At 41.9% G+C, this 22,689-nt stretch overlaps 1 protein-coding gene across 4 annotated transcripts in view; it reads right to left on the bottom strand.

Annotated features, from left to right (window-relative positions):
- The window catches only part of LOC127197376 (chromatin remodeling regulator CECR2), a 105,688-nt gene that overhangs the window by 14,929 nt on the left and 68,070 nt on the right, over positions 1–22,689 (bottom strand). For all 4 annotated transcript variants that reach the window (XM_051155267.1, XM_051155268.1, XM_051155269.1 and 1 more), the window contains exons 4-10: positions 21,198–21,337; positions 20,371–20,475; positions 17,940–17,989; positions 16,730–16,899; positions 11,033–11,116; positions 3,342–3,495; positions 529–658 (exon numbers count right to left, since the gene is read on the bottom strand). In XM_051155267.1, the coding sequence (XP_051011224.1) occupies positions 529–658; positions 3,342–3,495; positions 11,033–11,116; positions 16,730–16,899; positions 17,940–17,989; positions 20,371–20,475; positions 21,198–21,337 (833 nt within the window). The remainder of the gene's footprint in view (positions 1–528; positions 659–3,341; positions 3,496–11,032; positions 11,117–16,729; positions 16,900–17,939; positions 17,990–20,370; positions 20,476–21,197; positions 21,338–22,689) is intronic.

Here is a 22,689-nt window from a genome sequence, read left to right as displayed (position 1 = left end):
AACATTAAAATGGCAAAGCCACTGGCTCCCCAATAGGCCTGTCTGTTACAAGGATTAAATGATAGAAGTTTTTTTTTTTTTTAAACTAAGAATTTTATTTTTAATCACATGTATGCATTTGTGTCAGATCCTCTTGTAGCTAAAGAGACTTGTGAGCTGCCACATGGGAGCTCTGACTCAAATTCCAGTGACTAGGAAGTGTTAACTGCTGGGCCTTTTGGGTTTTTCAAGATACCATTTCTCTGTATTGCCCTGGCTGTCCTAGAACTAGTTCTGTAGACCAGGCTGGTCTCAAACTCAGATACCTGCTTTCCCCTGCCTCCCAAGTGCGGGGATTAAAGGTGTGCACCACTACTGCCTGGCTTCTTTAAAAACTGAAGCACTCATGAGTGCACCATGGTGCACATGTGGTGGCTGGAGCACAGCAGTCAATCCTCTCATATGTCGGCTCCAGGCTCAGCGAGTGCTCTCAGAGAGAAGTGCTCACTAGCATGGTCAGCTGCTATTGTTGCTGTTATAAATACTCACAGGTCCTTGGTCTTCTTTCCTTCTCTCATAGGAGAATTCAGGTCCAAATGGGAAAGTTCTGGGGGTAGCTCCTTGCCTTGAGCCAACAGCCATGCCCGCTCTTCCCTGAGCTTTCTCCTCTTAGCTCGATCTATAACCAACACATTCACACAGTCCGTATGAACATGTGCATTTGCTGCTCCGTGGCCTTCTATGAGCCACCGTCACCACCGGTTACACACTCAGCAACTTCGCTTGTTTTATTCAAGTGCCATATCAGACAAAATTTGTGATAATCCCAGTGAAATGTCACTTTAATCATGAAACTTTTTGCTTTTCTTTTTCAAGAAGGGTTTCATTTATCTCAGGTTCGCCTCAACCTCACTACACAGCCAAGACCTAAACTCTTGATTCTGCTGTCTGGTCCTTCCAGGCACTGGGACTACATGAGCCCACTTCTGAGCAGTCAACACTACTCATATTTGTGCAATAGTTGTTTATAAATCCCACAAAAGGAATAACCTATTTTGTTTATTACCATAAACCTAGAACAGTGACTGTTACAGAATGGGTGCATTAAAAAAAAAAAGTCATTTTGGGGGCTAAAGAGATGGTTCAGTGGTCAAGAGCACTCACTCACTGGTCCTCCAGAGGACCTGGGTCCAGCATGGCAGCTGACAACTGTCTGTAACCCCAATTCCAGAGGACCTGACACCCTCACACAGATGTACATGTAGGAAAATCACCAATGCACATAAAATTAAAAAGTCACTTCAAAGAACCACCTCAGCTAGGTGTGGTCACACCTATAATCAGAGTGCTTGGGAGGCTGAGGCAGGAGGATTACTGCAAATTCTAGGCCAACCTGGGCCACATTATAAGGTCATGTCAGAAAGACACACACATACACACAAAAAGAGAGATATATTGTAATGTATTATTACTTTTTACCAAAAAGAAAAAAGCCATAAGGAGAGGGAGAGAGAATGGGAGGGAGAAAGACCCAGAGAGAGAGAAAACAAAAACAAAAAAACCCACTGATGTACATTAAAACAGCTGGTAAATACTACTGCTATCCAAGACAGCAACTGAAGTGTTACCCTTTGCATTGTAAAACTATAGACAAGTACTCAAAAAGACAGAGGCAGGTGGATATCTGTGAGCTCAAGGCCAGTCTGGTCTGCACTGTGATGTTCATGCCAATTATATGGTTATGAGAGATCCTGTCTCTAATAAGCAAAACAAAAACAAATAAATATATAGACAAAAGAAAAATCTTACTAAACCAAGACTGCAGTTGGAGTCTAAGAAAACTCCCTGGCACCACTGTGACTAAAGGCAACATTCTGATATGCCACCTAAAAGAAATATCCAGGCTAGAGATGCAGTTCAGTAGATGACAGTTTGCCTAGCATGCAGGAAGTCCTAGGCATGCAGGTGCACATAATCTGGGAGTGGTGTTGCCCATCTGTAATTTTAGCACTTGGGAGGTAGGCAGGAAGTTGTTCAAAGTAATTCTTTGGAGGGTTTCACAATAGCTCCTTGGTAGCTGGGATTAAAGGCGTGCATCACCACCACTTATGTTTTTTCTTTTTAAAAATTCTATATAAAGTGTGGGACACAGCCAGTCGTGGTGGCGCACACTTTTAATCCCAGCACTGGGGAGGCAGAGGCAGGTGGATCTCTGTGAATTCAAGGACAGCCTAGTCTACAAAGCGACAGCCAGGACTACAAGATAAACCCTGTCTTGAAAAGCAAAAAAAAAAAAAAAAAAAAAAAAAAATCAACCATGTTCATAGCAGCCTTATTTATAATAGCCAGAAAATGGAAACAGCCTAAGTGTCCCTCAGTAGAAGAATGGATAAAGAAACTGGGGTACATTTACACTATGGAATACTACTCAGCTATTAAAAACAAGGAATTTCCGAAATTTGTGGACAAATGGATTGAACTAGAAATGATCATAATGAGTGAGCTAACCCAGAAGCAGAGAGACTCAAATGGTATATACTCACTTATAACTGGACACTAGCCCAAGGGGCATGTCTCATGAAAGTCTTCACTTTACCAGGAAAGTGGGATAGAGATGAGAGCATCCTATTGGGACTCTAGGTGAGAAAAATATAGGAGATAGGGAAATAGATGGATCCAGAGGGTCCTAGAAACCTACAAGAAGAACACTATGATGGTCGGATCTGGGCCCAGGGTTTCTGTTTGATCTAAGGCACCAACCAAGGACAATACGTGCAGTCATCACCAAACCCCTATCCAGATCTAGCCAAGGGACAGAACATTCTTCACTGTTAAGTGGAGAGTGGGGTATGACTTTCACAGGATCTCTGGTGCCCCATATTTGGCCATGTCCCCTTGATGGGGAGGCCCAATGGCACTCGGAGGAAGGATAGCAGACTACCAAGAAGAGACTTGATACCCTAGCATCATATTCAGGGGGAGGAGGTCCCCTCAGTCACAGTCATAGGGAAGGGAAATGGGGTGAAAGCAGGAGGGAGGGAGGAATGGGAGGATGCATGGGATGGAATAGCAAATGAGATGTAATATGAATTATTTTATTTTTCAATTAAAAAAAAAAAGCGCACACACACACACACAAAAAAAAGTGTAGGACACAGTTGAAATCCCATTAAAAGAAAGGCATATTGAGAATGAGAATCCAAGTGGCTTTGGACAGAATGTAAAGGAAGCAAGACTAAATTCAGAAGAGTAAACATGACAGAACACAGGACGGTTTACAAGACATTTAAATAGAAACAGACAGAAACAGTAAGATGAAGGATGCTCTGGCCCTGTGCTCTCACCCTTGAACCTCCACATACCTTCCACTGCCTTCACCTTTTCCTCCAATTCCCGCTTTCTCTCCTCTTTCAACATCTGCTCTTGTTCCTTCTTCTGCACTGCGAGGAGTAGCTGCCGTTCCTCTTCTTCCTCCTTGCGCTTCTGTTTCTCCATCTTGGTGAGCATGGGAGTCTCCTGTTAGGAGGCAGAAAGCACTGAGGGTCAATGGACAACAACTGCAAGGTACCTTTTCACTGAGTTAAGAGCTAGTTTACCAGTAGACAGGACTGAGACTTCAAATACAGACTGATTTTATTATCTGTGAAATGTGTGTATAAATGTAAAAAAATACATGAATATTACAACATACAAGGTACACACCAGAATCCTAGCACTGACGATTATGAGTTTGAAGAGAGTCCAGGCTACCAAAAGATTCTCAAAAGACAAAACAAGATATGCAGTGGTACATGCCTTTACTCCCAGCACTTGGGAGGTAAGAGTTCAAGGCCAGCCAGAGTTACACAGCGGACCACGTCTCAAACCAAACTGGGCTGGAGAGAGAGGTCAGCGGGTAAGAATACTTGCTGACCTTGCAGAGAAGCCAGGTTCAGGCTTCCAACACCCACATAGCAGTTTACAACTCTCTGTAACATCAGTTCCAGGGGGAACTGACACATTCTTTTGGCCACTTTGGGCACTGCATACTTACAATGCACAGACACACAGAGACAAACATCCACATACACAACAACGGAGCTGTGGTTTTAAGTTTTGGGGCCAAGAGTTTATTTTTAAGCTTTTTTCCCCCCTTTTCTTTTACTTTTTCTTCTCCCTTGCTCCCCCAGACAGGGTCTCTTACGTAGTCTAGGCTGTCCTCAAATTCAGAGAGCCTTTTTACGCTAGGACTAAAGATGTGCATGCTATCAAACTGGCTAACTTTTTTTATTAACAGGGTCTGATCTTATAGTATAAGCTGACTTGAAACTCTATGTTGTCAAGGCTGTCCTCAATCTAATGATCCATCTCAGTTGTGTGCCCCACCCCACCCCCAGAGTGTCACTGTGTAGCCCTGGCAGGCCTTGAGCTCAGAGATCCGCCTGACTATGACCAGGATTAAAGGTATGCCACACCATGTCCCATCCTGTCTTGAGGTATATGTATATATGTGAGTGCCAGAGATGCCATCTACTTCCTTTGGGACAGGGTATCTCATGGTCTAGAGCTCACCAACCAGCTAGCTAGCTTGGCTGTCCAGGGAGCCCAAGAAACCCTGCTCCTACTTGTCCACCATCACATGCCACCATGCTGTTTTGTGTCAAGAGATTAAAGAGAGGTCCTTGTGTTTATGAGGTGAACCCTTTATTGATTGAGGGCTCTAACTATCCCCTATAGCTCAGTTGATGTCTCTAGGCCAGGCTGGCCTCAAACTTACTATGTATTTGAGGGTGACCTTAAACCTGATTGTCCTGTGCCCACTGCCCAAATGCTGGAATTACAGGCAAGTGCTACCACGCCTGGCTTTATGCAGTGATAGGGATGGAATTCTTCATGTATTGTGGACAAGCTACATCTCTGGCCTGTATACTTTTAATTACAAAACAATAAAAAATACTTGAGGCCTGATGAAAAAGTAGCTGCTTTGACTTAAGTTATAGGAACAGGTATACAGATACCCTATTCTCAACACACACACACCACCACCACCACTACCAACCAACCAAACAACAACAAGATACAGGAGCCCGATACAGGAAGCCAGGAGTGGTAGCACAGGCCTACAATCCAGGACTCAGGGAGGCAGAGGTGGGGGGGGGGGGGCGGAAGAACAGGATGAAGGAGTACATAGACACTATTTGGAAGTTATTCAGATTGTTTAGAAAATGGTGAAATGCTAGGCAAACGGCATGGAAGACTGCAGATACTCCCCCTAGGCATATTGCTGCTTAAGAACTCAAATCAAAGGTAAGGTAAAATAGAGGAAGGAAGGCAGGGCCAAAACCTCCTTCGTAACAAAGTTTACATTGTATATTTTCGAATAGAATGTGGCTTGGAAAAAAAAAAAAGAATGTAGCTTGACATGGGGACTGGAGAGATGGCTCGGTGATTAAAAACACTGGCTGCTCTTCCAGAAGACCCAAGTTCAATTCCCAGCACCCTCAAGGCAGTTCACAACTGTCTGTAATTCCAGTTCCAGGGACTCAACACCCCCATGTAGACATTATATGCCAGCAAAACACCAACACACATAAAATTTTTTCAAAAATTAAATCATGGGGAATAAAGAATAAGTTGGCTGGACTATTCTGTAGCTAGGAACACAGAAATTATTTTCACTTTTCTGTTCAGATTTTTGTGCTGATGTGAAAGGTTACAACAAGGTGTCAGATGCCCCCAGAGCTGGTGTTAGTGGGTGTGTTAAGTCCCGCACCAGGTCCCCTGCAAGAGCTGTACATACTCTTGGGGGCTGAGCCACTCCACCAGAATTAGAATATTTGTGTACGTGTAGGTGTGCTCACACGCGAGTGTGTGTAGTCATGACAAGCTGCACAACAGAAGAATAACTTAGGTGTCAACAGAAGAACTAGTATACCCAATTGGGAGTGCGAGAGAGGACATAAGAACCTTCTACAGTCACTTCTCTCCACTGGACAAGTGGCCTTTGTGCAGGAGAGCAAAGATAAATGCAGGTGGCTATTGGAGAAGTTAGCACAACACTCAAACTGGTTTGTTTGTTTTTATTGTAGCCCTGGCTGTCCTCCAAACTCGCAGAGAACCACCTGCCTCTGCTGGGATTAAAGGCACGTGTCACCATCTTAATGTCAATTATTTATCTACTTACCTATTTATCGTTGTTTGTGAGGGCTCATTTATACCACAGTCAATGTGGAACTTGAGAAGTTGATTCTCTCCTACCACGTGGGTCCCAAGCATTGACTGATATCAGGTCATCAGGCTTGGTGGCAAGTGCCTTTCTTTTCTCAATTGTTTGTTTGTTTATGATGTACACAGTGTAAAGCCTGCAGGCCAGAAGAGGGCACCAGATCTCATGATAGATGGTTGTGAGCCGTCATCTGGTTGCTGGGAATTGAACTCAGGACCTTTGGAGTTCTAGGTCAGCCTGGTCTACAAAGCAAGTTCCAGGGCAGCTAAGGCTACACAGAGAAACGCAGTCTTGAAAAGCCAAAAACCAAACCAAACCAAAGCAATATTAAGTCACAAAAGGTTGGATCTAGCCTACAAACACAGAAATTCCTAATTTTCCTTTTTCCACTTGCCAAATGATGGGATTATAGGCACACTATTAATATAAGCACCATGCATTGTGGTGAACACCTTTAATCCCAGCACTTAGGAGACAGAGACAGAAATATCTATGTAAAGTTGAGGCCGGCCTGTTCTGCACATTGGGTTCCAGGGCAGCCAGGCTACAGAGAAAGATTGTATAAACAAATGGGGGGGAGTGCATTAATATATATGCTGAGCATGAGCATACTAGATATTAATAGCTGAGTAACCTGGATTCATAGCATCTTTAAACCCAAACTTGGAAGCTCTCCAAATCTTTTTACCAACTGAGGTTAAAAGCCCACACCTGCTTATGCTTGCATGCCTTGACCCCTCCCTCTATCCTGTTTGTTTTTGGCTTTCCAGACAGGGTTTCTCTGTGGAGTCCTGGCTATCCTGGAAGTTGCTCTGTACACCAGGCTGTCTTGGAACTCAGAGATCCGCCTGTCTTTTCCTCCAGAGTGCTGGGATTAGCACTACCACTACCACCCATCTAATTTTGTTTTGTTTAGAAAGTCTCACCAGGCAGCCCTGTTGCAACTCACTGTGTAAACCATAGCAGCCTCCAACGTTCAGTGAGCATCCTGCTTCTGCCTCTGTTGTTAGGATTACAGGCAGAGACACCAGACTGGGCAGAGTTCTACCTCTACTGGTCATTCCTCCTGTTCTTAGATCACTTTATCTGGAATTACTTCCACACTTGGCATGGCTACGATGGAGATGGCCTAGGCTTGTTTCCTCACATCAATCCCTACACCTACTTCACAGAAGTGACACCTGAACTACACATCTGGAGGAAAAATCCATGCTGTGCAACAAAGATCTGTCAGAAAATTCCTGTGCTTACTGCCAGAGTGTTTCCTTTTAGGAAAAAAAATTTATTTATTTTATGTATATTAATGCTCTGTCTGCCTGAATATCTTCTTGACAGAAGAGGGCACCAGATCACGTTATAGATGGCTATGAGCCACCATGTGGTTGTAGAGAATTGAACCTCGAAACTCTGGAAGAGCAGACAGTGCTCTTAATCACTGAGCCACCTCTCCAGGCTGAGTGCTAAACAAAGGATTTACTTTTTCGCCTCCCTGTTAGGACTCCATTCTTTTATGATTTTACTTATTGTTATTTTCGTGAAAGTTTGCCTGCATGTATGTATACGCACCTTATGCTTGTGAAAGCCAGAAGAGGGCATCAAATACCGCCAGAAAGGGAGCTGACGCATGGATGCTGGGACCCAAAGTCAGGTCATTTAAAACCTAGGTCATCCCGAAGAGCATCCAGTGCTCTTAACTGCTGAGCAATCTAAGTCCCAGGACTCCCTTCCTGAAAACATTTTTGTAGTGTTCTAACTATTAAAAACCCACTGCTGGCAAGGTGTTTCATCAGTAAAAGGTACTTGCTGTTAAGCCTGATGGACTGAGGAGAGAAATGGCTCCTTAAGTTACAACCCCCCTACTCCATGTGTGTCACAGCATGCATGCACTTGTGCCATTTTAGATATATAAATCAAAGTTAAAGGAAAAAAGAACTGATACAACAAGTGAAACAACAAAAATACTAACCGCTGTATGTATGTGTAAATCTTATATTGTCTTTACTACAGAAAGATTTATTTGAGACAGGGTCTCACTATGGCTGACCTGGGAACTCTCTAGACCAGGTTTGCTTCAATCTCTGCTTCCCAAGAGCTAGGATTAAAAGGTATGTGTCAACACGCCTGGCCCCAAAGATTGTATTTTTATTTATGAGTATGTATCTCTGTTTAAGTATACATATATGCATGTGGGTACCTGTGGAGGCCAGAAGAGGGCATTCGATTAAGGAGGTTGTGAGCCACCCAATGTGGGTACTGGGAACCAAACTCTGGTCCCAACAAGAACAGCAGTGCTCAGCTATGGAACCATCTTTCTAGCCTCTCAAACAGTCTTAGGTTGTAATTTCTCCCTATAAAAGAGGTCTGCTGGGCATGGTAGCACATAAGTGAATTACAATCAGAAGGATGAGGAAGGAAAATCATTAAGTTCAAGTCTAGCATGGGCTATACTTTGAGTTCCAGAACAATCAGAACTACTTAGTGAGTGACACCCTGTCTCATAAAAATAGAAAAGTGTCAGCTGCAAATTCTATAGTGGTTGGTGTTTAAATGCCTTATAGGTAAGAAAGAGATCTTTTAGAATCATGAAGGCATCTTAATGAGATGCTACTAAGGAGCCATTGTGACACCATCCAAAAAGGATTATTAACTAGAAACTCTAGTTGAAGCAGGGTCCATGCTCTGTAACCCAGCACATGGGTCCAGATTCACTCTTAGCCTTGTTACCATAAACACACTTGAGATCACAGCATCATAAACTGCTCCCTAGACACCCACTAGGGAGGGTCTACTGACAAATATCAGTGTCTCTCCACTGATATTTTCCCCAGAAGTCCCAGTTAGAAGGCTCTCTGAGGCAATTAACACTGGGTGATTGGTGCCTGCATAAACAAAGGCGTCAAAAGACCAAAGATTTCTGCTCTGGAGACAAAAGCACCAGCCAGCTTCTATGTAGAACAGGTGTCAAAACACAAACTCCAAAATGTCTGTATCAGGTAGTTTCCTTTACTTCAAACTAAACAGAATTTTAAAACTCTATAAAGAGGGAAAAAGTGTGAGTGGCCTTAAGCTTCTGCTTGCAGTCATGAGGAGGTTCTGTGGTAGTCAGACTGGCAGACACTCTGAGGGAAATATTAGGCCCTGAAGCAGTGAGCAGGAAGCAGCTTTCAAGGAGGTTCAAGGCAATAAATCTAGTAAAGAAGAGCTGGAAACTACTCAGAACCAAACTGGGCATCAGCAACAAAGGCCACTACCAAGCTAAGGACTAACAGGAAGGAGCTGGCATGTTACTGGAGAACTGTCATGCGAGGGTTAAACAGGAACCACATGTAGCGGTATACACCTCCTAGCACTCAGGTGTCTAAGGCAAGCCTAGCCTATACAAGCAATACCTAGCTAAAAAAAAAAAAAAAAAACAAGACAGAGTTATAGAAACTAAAGAATGCCCCTCCATTATTTGTGTGAGGGGGAGGGAGAGTTGAGAGAATCCCACTCTAGGTTGACCTTAAATTTATAATCCTCCTGAACTTGCTTTTCTGCAGCAGTAGAACTATAAGCACAAACTACATTTTTGCCTAAATAAAAATAAAGTCAATAAAATTTTACAAAGAACACAAGGTGTCTTAACTTTCATTACGAGCCACAAAAGTGTAACTATTTTTCTATATAACTCTGCAACTTCACAAGCTAGCACAAGGCATGGTGACAGAGCAAAACAACTGTGACCTAAGGCAAAGCTTTGCCTGACCACTAATCTGACTACATATGCAATGGAACACATTGCCAAAAGGAGAGAAACAGTTGGAACGGGAGAGAATCTAATAGCTAGCCAGGCTTTGAGAAGATGAAGCAGGGTAGCACATGCCATGAAAGCCCCTGAACAGTCGAGGCAGCCTCCTATCACCTTCCTGGAACAGAGAGACAGATAGGGGTGAACAGGTTTCCTAGCCTTTCACTTCACTCTCCACTACCTCTGTGTTCACACATGCGTACTCACCAGCCAGCTTAGCGAATAAAAATACACTCTGGTTTCCTACAACAGGACACTAGCTCAAACCATGAGCAGCTAAAATGTGCCACAGTCAGAAACATCCTGGCTCTAAGGAAAAAACATTCTTAGTATTATCTAGTTGATCCCACCTAATACTGCACTGCAGATTCCCACCTGAGGCAGTAGCATCCTTTCTTGCCCTGCCCTAGGAGCTAGTGATCAACTAGACTTGTGGGCCAGAGCGTCCCTTCTGAGCAGCACACCTTGCTGGAGCCAGCTGCATACAACTGCCTCATTGTTCTTTCCTACTGAACATGGTATGAGAGCCAGGAGACTCCAGAAATTGGTGATGTCTACATTTTCCCACCGTATATCACAACATGTCTTAACATGCCAGCCACATCCAAATATACACTGTTCTTTGACCACACTATTCTACTTTCTGCTCTGGAGCTTTTGTTTACATTGCTCCTGTGGGGAGGAAGACCTGAGGCTTTAATTCCAGACCCACTGTCATCCATCAGAATTCTAGCTACCTCACACAGTAAGGCCAAATTTGTCGGCCTAGACTCCCCTTTCTGTGCCTGGCTTCAGTTTTCTCTTTGTATTCATGAGCTTGTCATTTACATCCACAGTAAATGTATGCCTGTTACCAAGAGAGCAGTAAGATAAAGGAATGTGGCCAATCTCCCATCTTCATCTTCTTCTCCCAGAAAGACCATGCAAATAATAATCTTCAATGATTATCTGAGATTTAGACTTTTTTTTGAAGGCAAGGAATAACAAGTAGGAACAAAAGCGTGTGAAATGAAATGGAACTATCCCTTTTAAATACAGTTTTGACTCTCAGACACACTCACCTCTAGCTTGATGGATTTGACGGACAGGTGGTCAGACATAAACCTATGTTGCAACTCTGGCTTTGTGCGCTGTGGACGTTTTCCCTACAGTTAGAAGTGAGGAAAAGAAAGGAAAAGATAGATTAGGGTGTTCTCAGCTACCGATGCTGCCGCTACTGTTGCCACCAGCAGAATGGCCATTGAGGTACACTGGTAACTAATTTATCTAGTAGGGGCCACAGGTGTCTATCTTGTAGGATGATCAGGGAAAACAACTGTTCAGCTGGTTGGGTACTTAGCAAATACAAATAACAACTCAAAAGGCACCGACAACGAAGCATTTCTTGTGAAAATCTTCACCACTGGCAAGAGATATTCCAACCTTAAAACAACTTTCTCTATCTGGTTGTAATAGTCACACCTAACACTTCAACATTTGGGGGGTTAAGGGAGGAGGACCCTGGGTCTCAGGCCAGCCTGGATACACTGCCAGGCACTATCTCAAAAAACCAAAAAGCAACATCAACAAAACCAACATACCCACCATCAAAACAAACAAACAAACAAGACCTTCTTCAAATGAAAAAGAGAAAATTATTTTATCACATTCATTTGAGTGAATGGTTCTGAAAGAGGCCATCAGGAACACCTGAAGTCACATGATCCATTAAAAGGCAGGCAGGCAGGCAATAGCTGCCTCAGAGGGTCGAGACAGCTGCTATTAAGTCTGACCTTGAGATCATGTGGTGCATACAAGCACTCTGGTGTAGAGGTGGGAGTGTCCCAGAAATTATTAATAGAATAAGTAAAGTTGGGCTGGAGAGATGGTTCAAAGGTTAAGAGCACTGCCTGCTCCTCCAGAAGTCCTGAGTTCAATTCCCAGCAACCAACCACATGGTAGCTCACAACCATCTATACTGGGATCTGATGCCCTCTTCTGGCGGGCAGGCATAGATGCAGGCAGAATGTTGTATACATCATAAATAAATAAATCTTTAATAAAAAAAAAAAAAAAAGAAAGAGTAAGTTAAGGAACAATCACACACAACAACAAACCTCTCAACAACAAGGACTGGGTCTTGACAGTTTAGACACTGCAGATACAGCTTTTCTGTTTCTAAGCGGGAATAAGCAGCTCCCAGGGCAAACACAATCACAAGCACCAAAGATGCTATGTTCCTCTACCCTTTCAAGCCCATCTTCAAAGCTCTTAGACAGTCTCCACCTCAACAAGTCTGTAAGTGTATCTTTTATAAAGCTAACAATTCTACTGGGAGTATCTCTTACACTTAACATATAAACCCAACACAGCACTGTTTCCAAAGGAAATCTTGCCAATTTACTATGCAAATATTATAGGAAGCCAACACCAGTTTTACTCCAACTTTGTCATGTTAGATGAAAGAAGGATATGCTATTATTGATACAGAAGGTGATCAGTCCCTGCTCCCACGCAGACATCTGACTACCTGTATCTCTCAAATGCTAGGAATGCTGGGATAAAATTTGTGGAGCTTTTGTGGAGACAATGTATATAGATATAATTATTATGAAGTTGCTAATGTTTATAGGCCACCAAACACCAATACTTTCAGTGGTCTATACCCTTTTTGTTTTGATTTTTAAAGTGAACATGAGTCAAATGTTTTATTCAACTAAATAAAAACAAAAAAGAAACCCAAAAATATTCAATGGGTAACAAACAGAACATTAGAAAAACTGGCTATTTTGGCCGATGTCAGGATAGACCCCTGGCCTAGACATTAAACAGGATAATCTCCAGCAACACTATAGGCCATAAAATTGGTAGTTACTGGTTTTTTTGTTTTACTAGACAAAAATAATTTACAACTCTATAATACCTATGTCTCAATAGATGCCTATAGATTAGTAAGTAAACCCACTAATCTTTGGATATAATTAAAAATAAATGATAGTTTGTTCTCCAAAAAAACTTTTACAATCACAAGGTTAGCCAGCATTTGCTTTTATTGACAATCTGATCTGTGTTTGTGTAAAATTCTACTATACCATAATATTTATAAATAAAGGTTTAAGAGTAGTAATAATGTAGTTTACATTAGATATATCACACATCATCAGTATACTAATGTCACACATCATCAATATACTAATTTATAGGATGAAGTAGTATCTATTTATACAGTAATTGTAAATTTTACTTATCATTACAATACTTCATAGTCCTGATAGGAATACATAACTAGAAATAAACAGGTCAATAGACACTATATAAATAGACATTTGCAAGCCAGGTGTGGTGGCGTAACGCCTGTAATCTCAGCACTTGGGGAGGCTGAGGTAAGAGGATCTCTGTGAGTCAAGGTCAGCCTGGTCTATAAAGTGAGTCCAGGACAGCCAAGACTATACAGAGAAACCCTGTCTTGGGGGAGTGTGAGGGTGAAGGAATCTGGGAGTGGGGGTGGGGGGAGGTAAGGCACATTGCAAACTTCTTTCTATTCTACTAGTATCATCTTCAGGTTGGAATTTCTCAACAATAGTTGATTCATTCTTTCTTTTTTGCTATGAAGTCCAGCATGGCCTAGAACTCTTAGTAATCCTCCAGTCTAAGCCTCTCGAGTAATGGAATTATATGCTTGTGCTACCACACTCTGGCTTAATTTTAATTAAAAAAGAAAAAAACAAAAAAACCAAAACCCAACAACTTTTACATACTCTTCAAAGGCCTCACCTCAGACTTCCCCACACCTCTAGAGGGTACCAGATCTCCTGGAACTAGAGTCATAGCGGGTGGTGAGCTACCTAATGTGGGTGTGGGGAATGCAGAGCCTCTCTAAGAGCAGTAAAGGCTCTGAACCATGGAGACTTCTCTCAGGCCCTCTCCTCAGACTTTTAAAGTTTACTATCTTATCCCCTAATTATCAAGTCCTTTCTCTATCTGGATTTATTTTGTTAAGAAATATAGAATGTTACTGTGCATGGGAGCACACACCTTTGATCCCAGCACTTGGGAAGAAGCAGAAGCAGAAAAATCTATGAGTTTCCGACCAGTCAGGGATACACAGAGACCCACTCTCAAACATACAGTTAGCGTCCACAAACAATGAAGGGTGTGTAGCCTGGAGTGGTGGTGCACGTCTTTAACCCCAGCACTGGGGAGGCAGTGGCAGGCGAATCATTGAGTTCGAGGACAGCCTGGTTTACAGAGTGAGTCCAGGACAACCAAGGCTACACAAGGAAACCCTGTGTCGAATAATAAAAACAAACAAAGGGAGGGAGTCAACTGGTTCTTTTGTTTAATTCCTATAAAAAAAAGCTTTGAGTAAAGATAGTAGTTTACTTTGCTAATCAGAAAAATGAAATTGCAATTCAGAGATACATGTACCTATCCACTGGGTCGCCAGAGCACAACAGCTAAACAAACTCTGAGCAGCCAGGCCTTGCACAGATCCTCGCGACCACTGCTCAGGTTGCTGTGTCTCCTGCACACGGAGCTTAGGGGATCTGATGACTATTTGTATCGTGTCCTTTGTACTCATCATTCTTCTGATTTTCACATTTGACAGATAAGTTTTACTGTTAACTTATTGTCTAAATCAGGATGGGATGTGGTAAATTAACAGGCACAGGCTGGAGTATGGAGTATGGGGAGTGTCACTGAGGTTATGACTCTCTCTGGTAATGCAGCTCTTCTAAGAACAGCATGAGCCTTTAACTAGGCTGCACTGAGGTGCACTCTCACACTCATTCATTCTCTCTCAACGCCCCCAACCATTGGATACCAAGCCAAGAGCAGACAAGAACCAGAGGCAACTAGGGAATGCTGGTCCTCCCCAGGGAAGATCACATCTACTGGTTGTCCAGTGCTAAACACTCAGCTCTAAAAACATTCACACACATAATTTTATATGGACTGAGCAGCCTATATTTTAAATATAAATGAAGGGCTGGAGAGATGGCTCAGAGGTTAAGAGCACAGGCTGCTCTTCCAGAAGTCCTGAGTTCAATTCCCAGCAACCACATGGTGGCTCACAGCCATCTATAATGTGATCTGGCGCCCTCTTCTGCAGACAAAACACTCACATACAATAAATAAATAAATCTTTAAAATGTAAATGAAAAAAGAAAAAAATAGGCCATGAATTTGAAGATGAGCAGGGAAAGGTATCTGAGAGAGTTTGGAGAGAGGAAAGGAACAGAGAAATACAGTTATTATAATCTTAAAAAAGAAGTATCTGTTTTATTTTCCTGCTTTTATAATACTTAAAACTACAATTACAATTACCAAGTACAATGTATATGAAGAGAGACTTGTTACAGTATGCCAAATATGATTCAAGTGCTAAAGCACTTGACCAGCATGCTTAAGACCCTAGGACCGATCCCCAGTTTTGTAAAAATAATTTTGTGGCAGCTATATTATATTGGAAAAGGGCTTCTAAAATAGCATTATTAACATTACAGTCTAGGTTTAGCCTCAACCTGATGGATTATAATGTATTCTTCATTTGGGGTGGAAATAGCTCCCATATGCTAGTATTAACAAGCTGACATGGGGATTACTGAATGACAGTGTGTTTAGTTTTATTTATTTTTTAATTTTTATTTATTTTATTTTATTTTATTTTATTTTTTTTTTTGTGTTTAGTTTTAATCAGGATAAGATATCTACGCACCAAGAAGAAAAAGTGAACGGTAAAGTCCCATTCCTAATCAAGAAGCTATTGGCAATGGATAACTCTGTATGTGTGTGTGTGTGTGTTTCCAATGGAGTGTCACTGGATTTTCAATGCCTAACTTAAGAGCCATAGGCAATTAATGGTGGTATAACCAATGATAAGTTGCTATTGCTTGATTAAATAAACCTCCACCCATGCAAGTAACTAATTAAATGCAGTGGGCCATGAAAACAAAACAAAACATGAAAGCAGAGGGAGATGTGTCGGGAAGAAGGGCTTCAAAATGAGTGAGAGGGGATAAGAGAGAATAGCCTGGAAAGGGGGAGGGGTGTATTAGTAAAGCATATTAAAATGTATATAATTATTAAAGAATAAATAATTGGAAACAAAATAGGATCTCACTCTGTAGCCCAGAATGTTCTGGAACTATGTAGCTTAGGCTAGCTTCAAAACTTCTAATTACTCTTTGAAGTTCAGAAGGTTTTGGATGCCCCAGAGCTGGAATGAGGTAGTGATTCACCTGACAGGGGTTCTGGGAACTAAACTGAACTGAACGTGGGTTATCTGCAAGAGCAGCATGTAACTTTTAATCAGTGAGCCACACTTTTGAATAACATCCAAAGAGAATAAAAAAAGTTTGAAAATGTATATGGTATATGTTGATTGAAATTATGTATAAGGTGCATGTAAATTGAAATATAGTTCATATAATTTACACTGAAGTAAGAGAAACCATAAACAGCTCAGGAACTGGCACAGACCTACAAATTCAATGTTCAAAGGTTGACACTGTGAGGGAGAAACAGGATAAGTCCTAAAATGTTCATTTTTCTTGGGGTGCGGGGGAGAGCAAACTCAGGCCACAAATCCTAGTGATAGTCATAGGGAAAAGAAAGCTGGCTCCAGTTTGCAAAAAGTCATTCTAAGAACTAGGGGGTGTTGGACATGGAAGCATCATGAATGACCTCCATGGTAAGGAAAGCAAGTCCTCGAGCGTCTACACTGACACCCACTCCAGCAGGAGCAGGGTGAGCCCTGACCAGCAGGGAGGCTCTACCTTCTGGGCAATCATGTTGCAGATTTCAGGCAGGAAGTCCTCGCTGAGCAGCTTGTAGAGTTGCCGCTCTCGGAGAGAGGTCCTCTCTCGGAAACTCTCAGTGACCTGTCTCCATTCTTCTTCTGTTTGACACAGGAGCCACCAAGTACCTTGGCCTGGCCCTCGGGACCCTACAGAAAAAAAAGAATGGATTCAGTACAATAGACCCCACACCAAGACCTTTTCTTCCTACTTCCTGGGTCATGACTTAAACACAGGAATCATGGGAAAAGGAGGCACTAATCTTCTAATGGCCGATAGTGTCTTCTTTTCTTCCTTAGGGAAAAGTTGCTCATAGAAGTGTTGAACTCGAGAGATCAAGTAATCCTCCTGCCTCACCCCTCAAGCACTGGCATCACAGGAACTTTATACAATGTCTGGCTGTAATGTATGCCTTTTTGTTGAGCCTAGCCTTAACTCATGAGATCCAACTGCCTCTGCCTCCCACGTGCAGAGATTATTGTGCTTTTGATTTTCTATCACTATCACTGTCTATAACTGTAACTACTGTGATCTAAATGAAAACGTGACATTGTAAAAGTGCTTAAAATTTATTATGGTTTTGAAACTGAGACTGTAAACATGTATGCTTTATTTCACTTATGATACTGCATAATGGTTATTTCCCTCCAAATAACCCTCCAAATTTAAAACGTTTAGATTACAGAATTAAAATCTAATCAGAGGCACGTTTCTTTAATTGTAGTTCTCAGTAGGAAGAGGCAGGTGGATCTCTGAGCTTGAGGCCAGCCTGGTCTACAGAATAAGTTTCAAGACAGCCAAGGCTACAAAAAAGAACAAACCCTGTCTCCCAAAACCAATAATAATAATAAAGTTATAAATAAAACAATATAAAATCTAATTATGCATGTATGTATACATGCATGTATGCAATACTTCCCAAGTCATTGACATTAAAAGACAGATATCCAAGAAGCTGCTTGCCTACTCAAATGTCTGAGTCTTTAATATACCCTGCTAGGGAACAGAACAGAACTAGTTCTCATCTTAAGCGTCTGTGAGATGCATGATGGAGAAAGGATGAAACAAGGAGCAAAAAAATAGGAGACTGCTTGTATTTTCCTAATACACTGTATGACTGGAAATGTACTGCTATAATGTATGTATGAATCATATTGACCTAACATACAGCAACAAAGACCATTATTACCATTTCTTGTCTGTAGGTCAGGTGCCAAGGAATTTTCTTCCTGCTTTTCACTGAAACACAGGAAAAAGAGAAAACAGTAAAATAAAACACGGACATGCTCAAACCGTCCTGTCTTTCTTGTAAATACGGACCTAGTTCATGTAACAGTGGCTGGGGCTGGGGCAGGTGGGCTGTCAAAACTCAAAGTTAGGAAGATAATTCTAATGAGAAATAAAAGAAGAATGTAGGGAGGGCTTGCTGCAGAAAATGGAAGCACTGAAACCCAACTATCAGGGCTATGGCATCCGCACAATGAAGAGGAAAGAACAGGGTCGGGATTCTGGGGCTCAGGGATACACTAGAGAGGCCGAGCTTACCTGGCATTCTCTGAGGAAGACGAACTGCTCTGCTCAAGACTGTCACTGACCAGTAGAGGGTAGTGCAAGCCCGTGTGTACCAATATAATGGTTAAATATTCCCCGACATTAAGGTAGGTATAAAACAGATTTCTGTTACAGAAGAATCTCTAGACCTCTCAGGAAATGCTTAAACAGATGCTGACTATACAGATCACAAGTGACTACAGGACATTTTCCAAAATAACACTAAGAAGAAATAGGAAGTTGTAATCTACTTGAACTTAACCAGTCTACTTACTACCTGTGTGATTTCTTAAGAATCCTTTCCATTACCACCTTCTTTTCATATAGCCACGCTATGTAGTCCAGGCTAGCCTGGAACTTAGGATCCTCCTGCCTCAGCCTAGGAATATTTCTTTGTCATTAGGGTGGGGGGAAAATGACTGAAATCGCCATTGAAAGGATAGCTAAACTAAGTAGAACTTCTAAACTCTTGAGAAGAAGCTGTTCATTCGGTTACTAGAAATGTTAAGGCTCCTAGTATGATCCTTAGTACCTACTTTTAAAAACAAGCAAAGCCAGTGTGCTATTTTTATGTCAACTTGACACAAGCTAACCTTATCTGAAAGGAGGGAACCTCAACTGAAGCCTCCGTAGGATCCCACTGTAGCACATTTTCTTTATTAGTAATTGATGGGGGCGGGCCCAGCCCATTGTGGGTGGTGCCATCCCATGGCTTGTGGTCCTGGATTCTATAAGGAAGCAAGTTAAAGCTGGGCATGATGGCATATGCCTGTAATCCCAGCACTCAGGCAGGTTGACTTCTGTGAGTTCAAAGCAGCCTGGTCTACAAATGAGTCCAGGACAGCCAAGGCTACACAGAGAAACCCTGTCTCAAAAACAAACAAGAAGGAGAAGAGGAGGAAAGGAGGAAGAGCAAAGCAGACTGAGAAAGCCAGTAAGCAGTACCCTCCATGGCCTATGCCATCAGCTCCTGCCTCCAGGTGTGAGTTCATGTCCCAGCTTTCTTCCCATGACGGACTACAATATGAAAGTATAAGCCCAATAAACGCTTTTCCTCCCCAACTTGCATTTTGGTCATGATGTTTCATCACAGCACTAGTAACCCTAACTAAGCCAGGCGTGGTAGGCATGTAATCCCTGTGCTAAGGAAGCAGACCATGATGGAGAAGACACCAAAATAAAAGTCTGGCCTCCATATGCTTGCACACCCACGCACATACTCATATACAAAGCCAGACCTCTCTAAAAAGCAATGATATACGAAAATTCCCAAGTACTAAGTAATGTATTTTCCTTTTCTAAAATTAAAGATTCAGAAAATATTTTACATTTTATCTTTTCATCACTGTAGGAATATACATGTTTTGGCACCTTAATTACTACAGTCAAAGAATTAAGCCAGATGGCGGTACACAACTTTATTCCCAGCACTTGGGAGGCAGAGGCAGGTGGTGGATCGCAAAGCTCAAGGCCAGCCAGGGCAACACAAGAAAACCTGTCTCAAAAAATCTAAAATAAAAAAGAGTAAGCCCTAAACCTAGAACGACAGCTCTCTGTTCCAGCTTCTCTCCATTGCCACTGTCGCTCTCTTTACCCTAGGTGTTCCCTTCTCTCCTGCCCTGACCCTCTCTCTGCCCTCATGGCCTCCTCTCCCTTCCCTATACCAGGGGCGGGACAAAAACAAACCTGGAGTAATATATAATTCTACTAACTTTCTAGTGGTATGATGAATTAGAAAATATACACTAAGAGAAATGCTTATCAAATACTATGGGTCAAGCACAGCCTTCATTTTCTTGTACTGTCATGTACTGTCCTGTTTAGTTTAATCCTCACTAAATGAACAACCATCACCCAACAAATAACAGACTCAGGGAGGCAGGCAGCGTGATAGGCAGAGGCCATGCGGACACTGATGAATCACAGTTTCATACAGACTCTGACTCAGGGCTCCGTAAGTTATGACCTATGTCCTCTCCACACACAAGTAAAGATAATAAAGATGAGGTGAAAATTAAAATCCTTTCTAGTAGGAGAGTCTGTGAACACAGACCAATGACATTTCTTACCTGGATATAATCTCCTCCTGTAGTTTTTTCCGTTTTGGAGGCCTTCCTCTTCTTTTGCCTGTTTTTCCAGGAATATTTGAGACATTTTTTTGTCTTTCACTTTCCCTAAGAAACAGTATCATTAAATAGAAATATTCTGACATAATACTAACAACTAATATGATTTTTGTATTAGTAATTACAGTATTCTCTGTCACAAGGATACCAAAATGGATTCTTCAAAATAGCAGAAACAGAAAATACAGAGTGATTTCTCTTCAATAGAGATTACCTAAATGTGAAATCAAGGAGGGAAAAAAAAAAAAAAAAAAGGCACTGACAGTACTAAAATATAAGATCTAACACCTTCCTACTGGCTTACAGCAGTAAGGAAGCAGTACTTCCTTTATGGAGAAAGCAGTGCTTAGCATCATTCTACATGCCACAGGAACGAGGCTGCTGCTTGTTTAAGAAGCACTTAACATAGGTTTACTTTGCAGGCATCATGTAAAATTCTGCCTTATGATGGTGATCCTCAAGTTCCTAAGACAGAATAATAATCCTAATAGAAAAAAGGTACTCAAAGATTGCTGTGTGAAATAGTCAGGCACTCATCAGGAATCTCATGAATACTCTACGTTTGAATCACACTATTTTTCAGCAGTCTTGCGGCAGAGAGCACAGAATAATTTCTTTGTATTTCAGTATGAAACTCCTTGCCATCCTGTCACAGGCTTGCCAATACAACCAACTATTGCACTGGACAAAAACAAAGTGCTAGGTGATTCTGATACTTTCCTAGCATTTCAATAGAGCAGTTATCACAACCCTGACATTAGCAACCATACCTGCTCCAGGACAGCTCTCCATTAGACCTTCCTTGTACTGGGTCTTCTTTGTACATTCTTGTCCCATAGAAGTACCAGTAGAGTGCGCCTGAGTTGTCCTCTCCCAGAGGCTCCACCCTGAGACTGTCTGCATCCAGACCCTAGGCACAAGAGGAAAGGGGATTTGAAAAAATGAGGAACAACATCAAACAGAAAAAAATTAAAATGACAATTCAAAATTTATACTCAGACACGCCTCATTGGGGCGTGGGGGTGGGGGCTCACAACAGGGTTTCTCTTTGTAGCACTGGCTGTCTTGGAACTCACTCTGTAGACCAGGCTGGTCTCAATCTCAGAGAACTGCCTGTCTCTGCCTCCCAAGTGCTGGGATCAAAGGCATACGCCACAATGCCTGGCACACTTCATATTTTAAAATGCCAATATGCTGTATATAATTTTCTATCAGGAAAGATGAAATACAGACAGAACAGAATAGGATGACTAAGATGAGGACTAAGATGACTAAGATGTTCCCTCTAATCAACCCTGACTCTCATGTTGGCTCACACACTCACAAAAGAGGAACTAAAAAGAATTCTACACCATTTGGTTTAGAACTGCCACCTTATATGGAAGGAGGGATAACCACGCCAAGTAGAATCAGAACACTCAATATAGTTCTCTCACTCTATCTGTAGTCCAGAACAGCCTTATACTCTCAACAATCCTCGTCTCAGCCTCATAAGTGCTGATATTATAAAGGCTCAACAGGTGTTGAGTTCCTATGTTGAGACCCTACCATACACATTTGATTTCCAGTCAAAAGGCTTTGTTTTCCATGTGGTTTTACCAAAACATTTTTTATATTTTATTAATGTGTGTGTGTCTGTCGTGTATGTTCAGGTGCCCATGGAGGATAAAGAAGACATTGGATTCCATGAGCTGGGATTATAGACAATCGTAAACTGCCCAATGTGAGTGCTGGGAACTGAGGACTCTTAACCACTGGGCAATTGCTCCACCCAACATAGCATCTTATTTATTCCAGCTGAGATCGAGCAAAGCAATTCTCAAAGTACTCCAGGGCTGGGCCTGTACTGGCCTTTTCACTGTTAAAGCAAGTGCTCAGCAGGGGCTACAATAAATTATATGATTTTTAAAAAGTGTCTGTGCACAGAGATCAAATGAAAATTGTAACATTTAATCATCTCATTGAGTAGAATTAGAAATCAACCTCCCACACCAGGTTGTGGTGGCGCATGTCTTTAACTCCAGCACCCAGGAGGCAGCAGCAGGTGGAGAGGCCAGCCTAGGCTGTGTAGAGAAGCCCTGTCTCAAAAACAAAAAAAAAATTGACTTCCCTATTTGTGAAGGCATTAACCCAATTCCTTTCACACAACATTTATAAAATAGTAAACAACAATCTGTATTTCTAAAATAGTTAATAGCAATCGAAAGTAAAGGAAACAGAAGAATTGTCCCCATCTTTCTTCAATGTATTTTGTTTTTAAAT

The sequence above is a fragment of the Acomys russatus genome, chromosome 13 (assembly GCF_903995435.1).
Source record: "Acomys russatus chromosome 13, mAcoRus1.1, whole genome shotgun sequence".
Lineage (NCBI taxonomy): Eukaryota > Metazoa > Chordata > Mammalia > Rodentia > Muridae > Acomys > Acomys russatus.
Note: the sequence above shows the minus strand (reverse complement) of the source record. Positions and strands in the feature narration are given on the sequence as shown.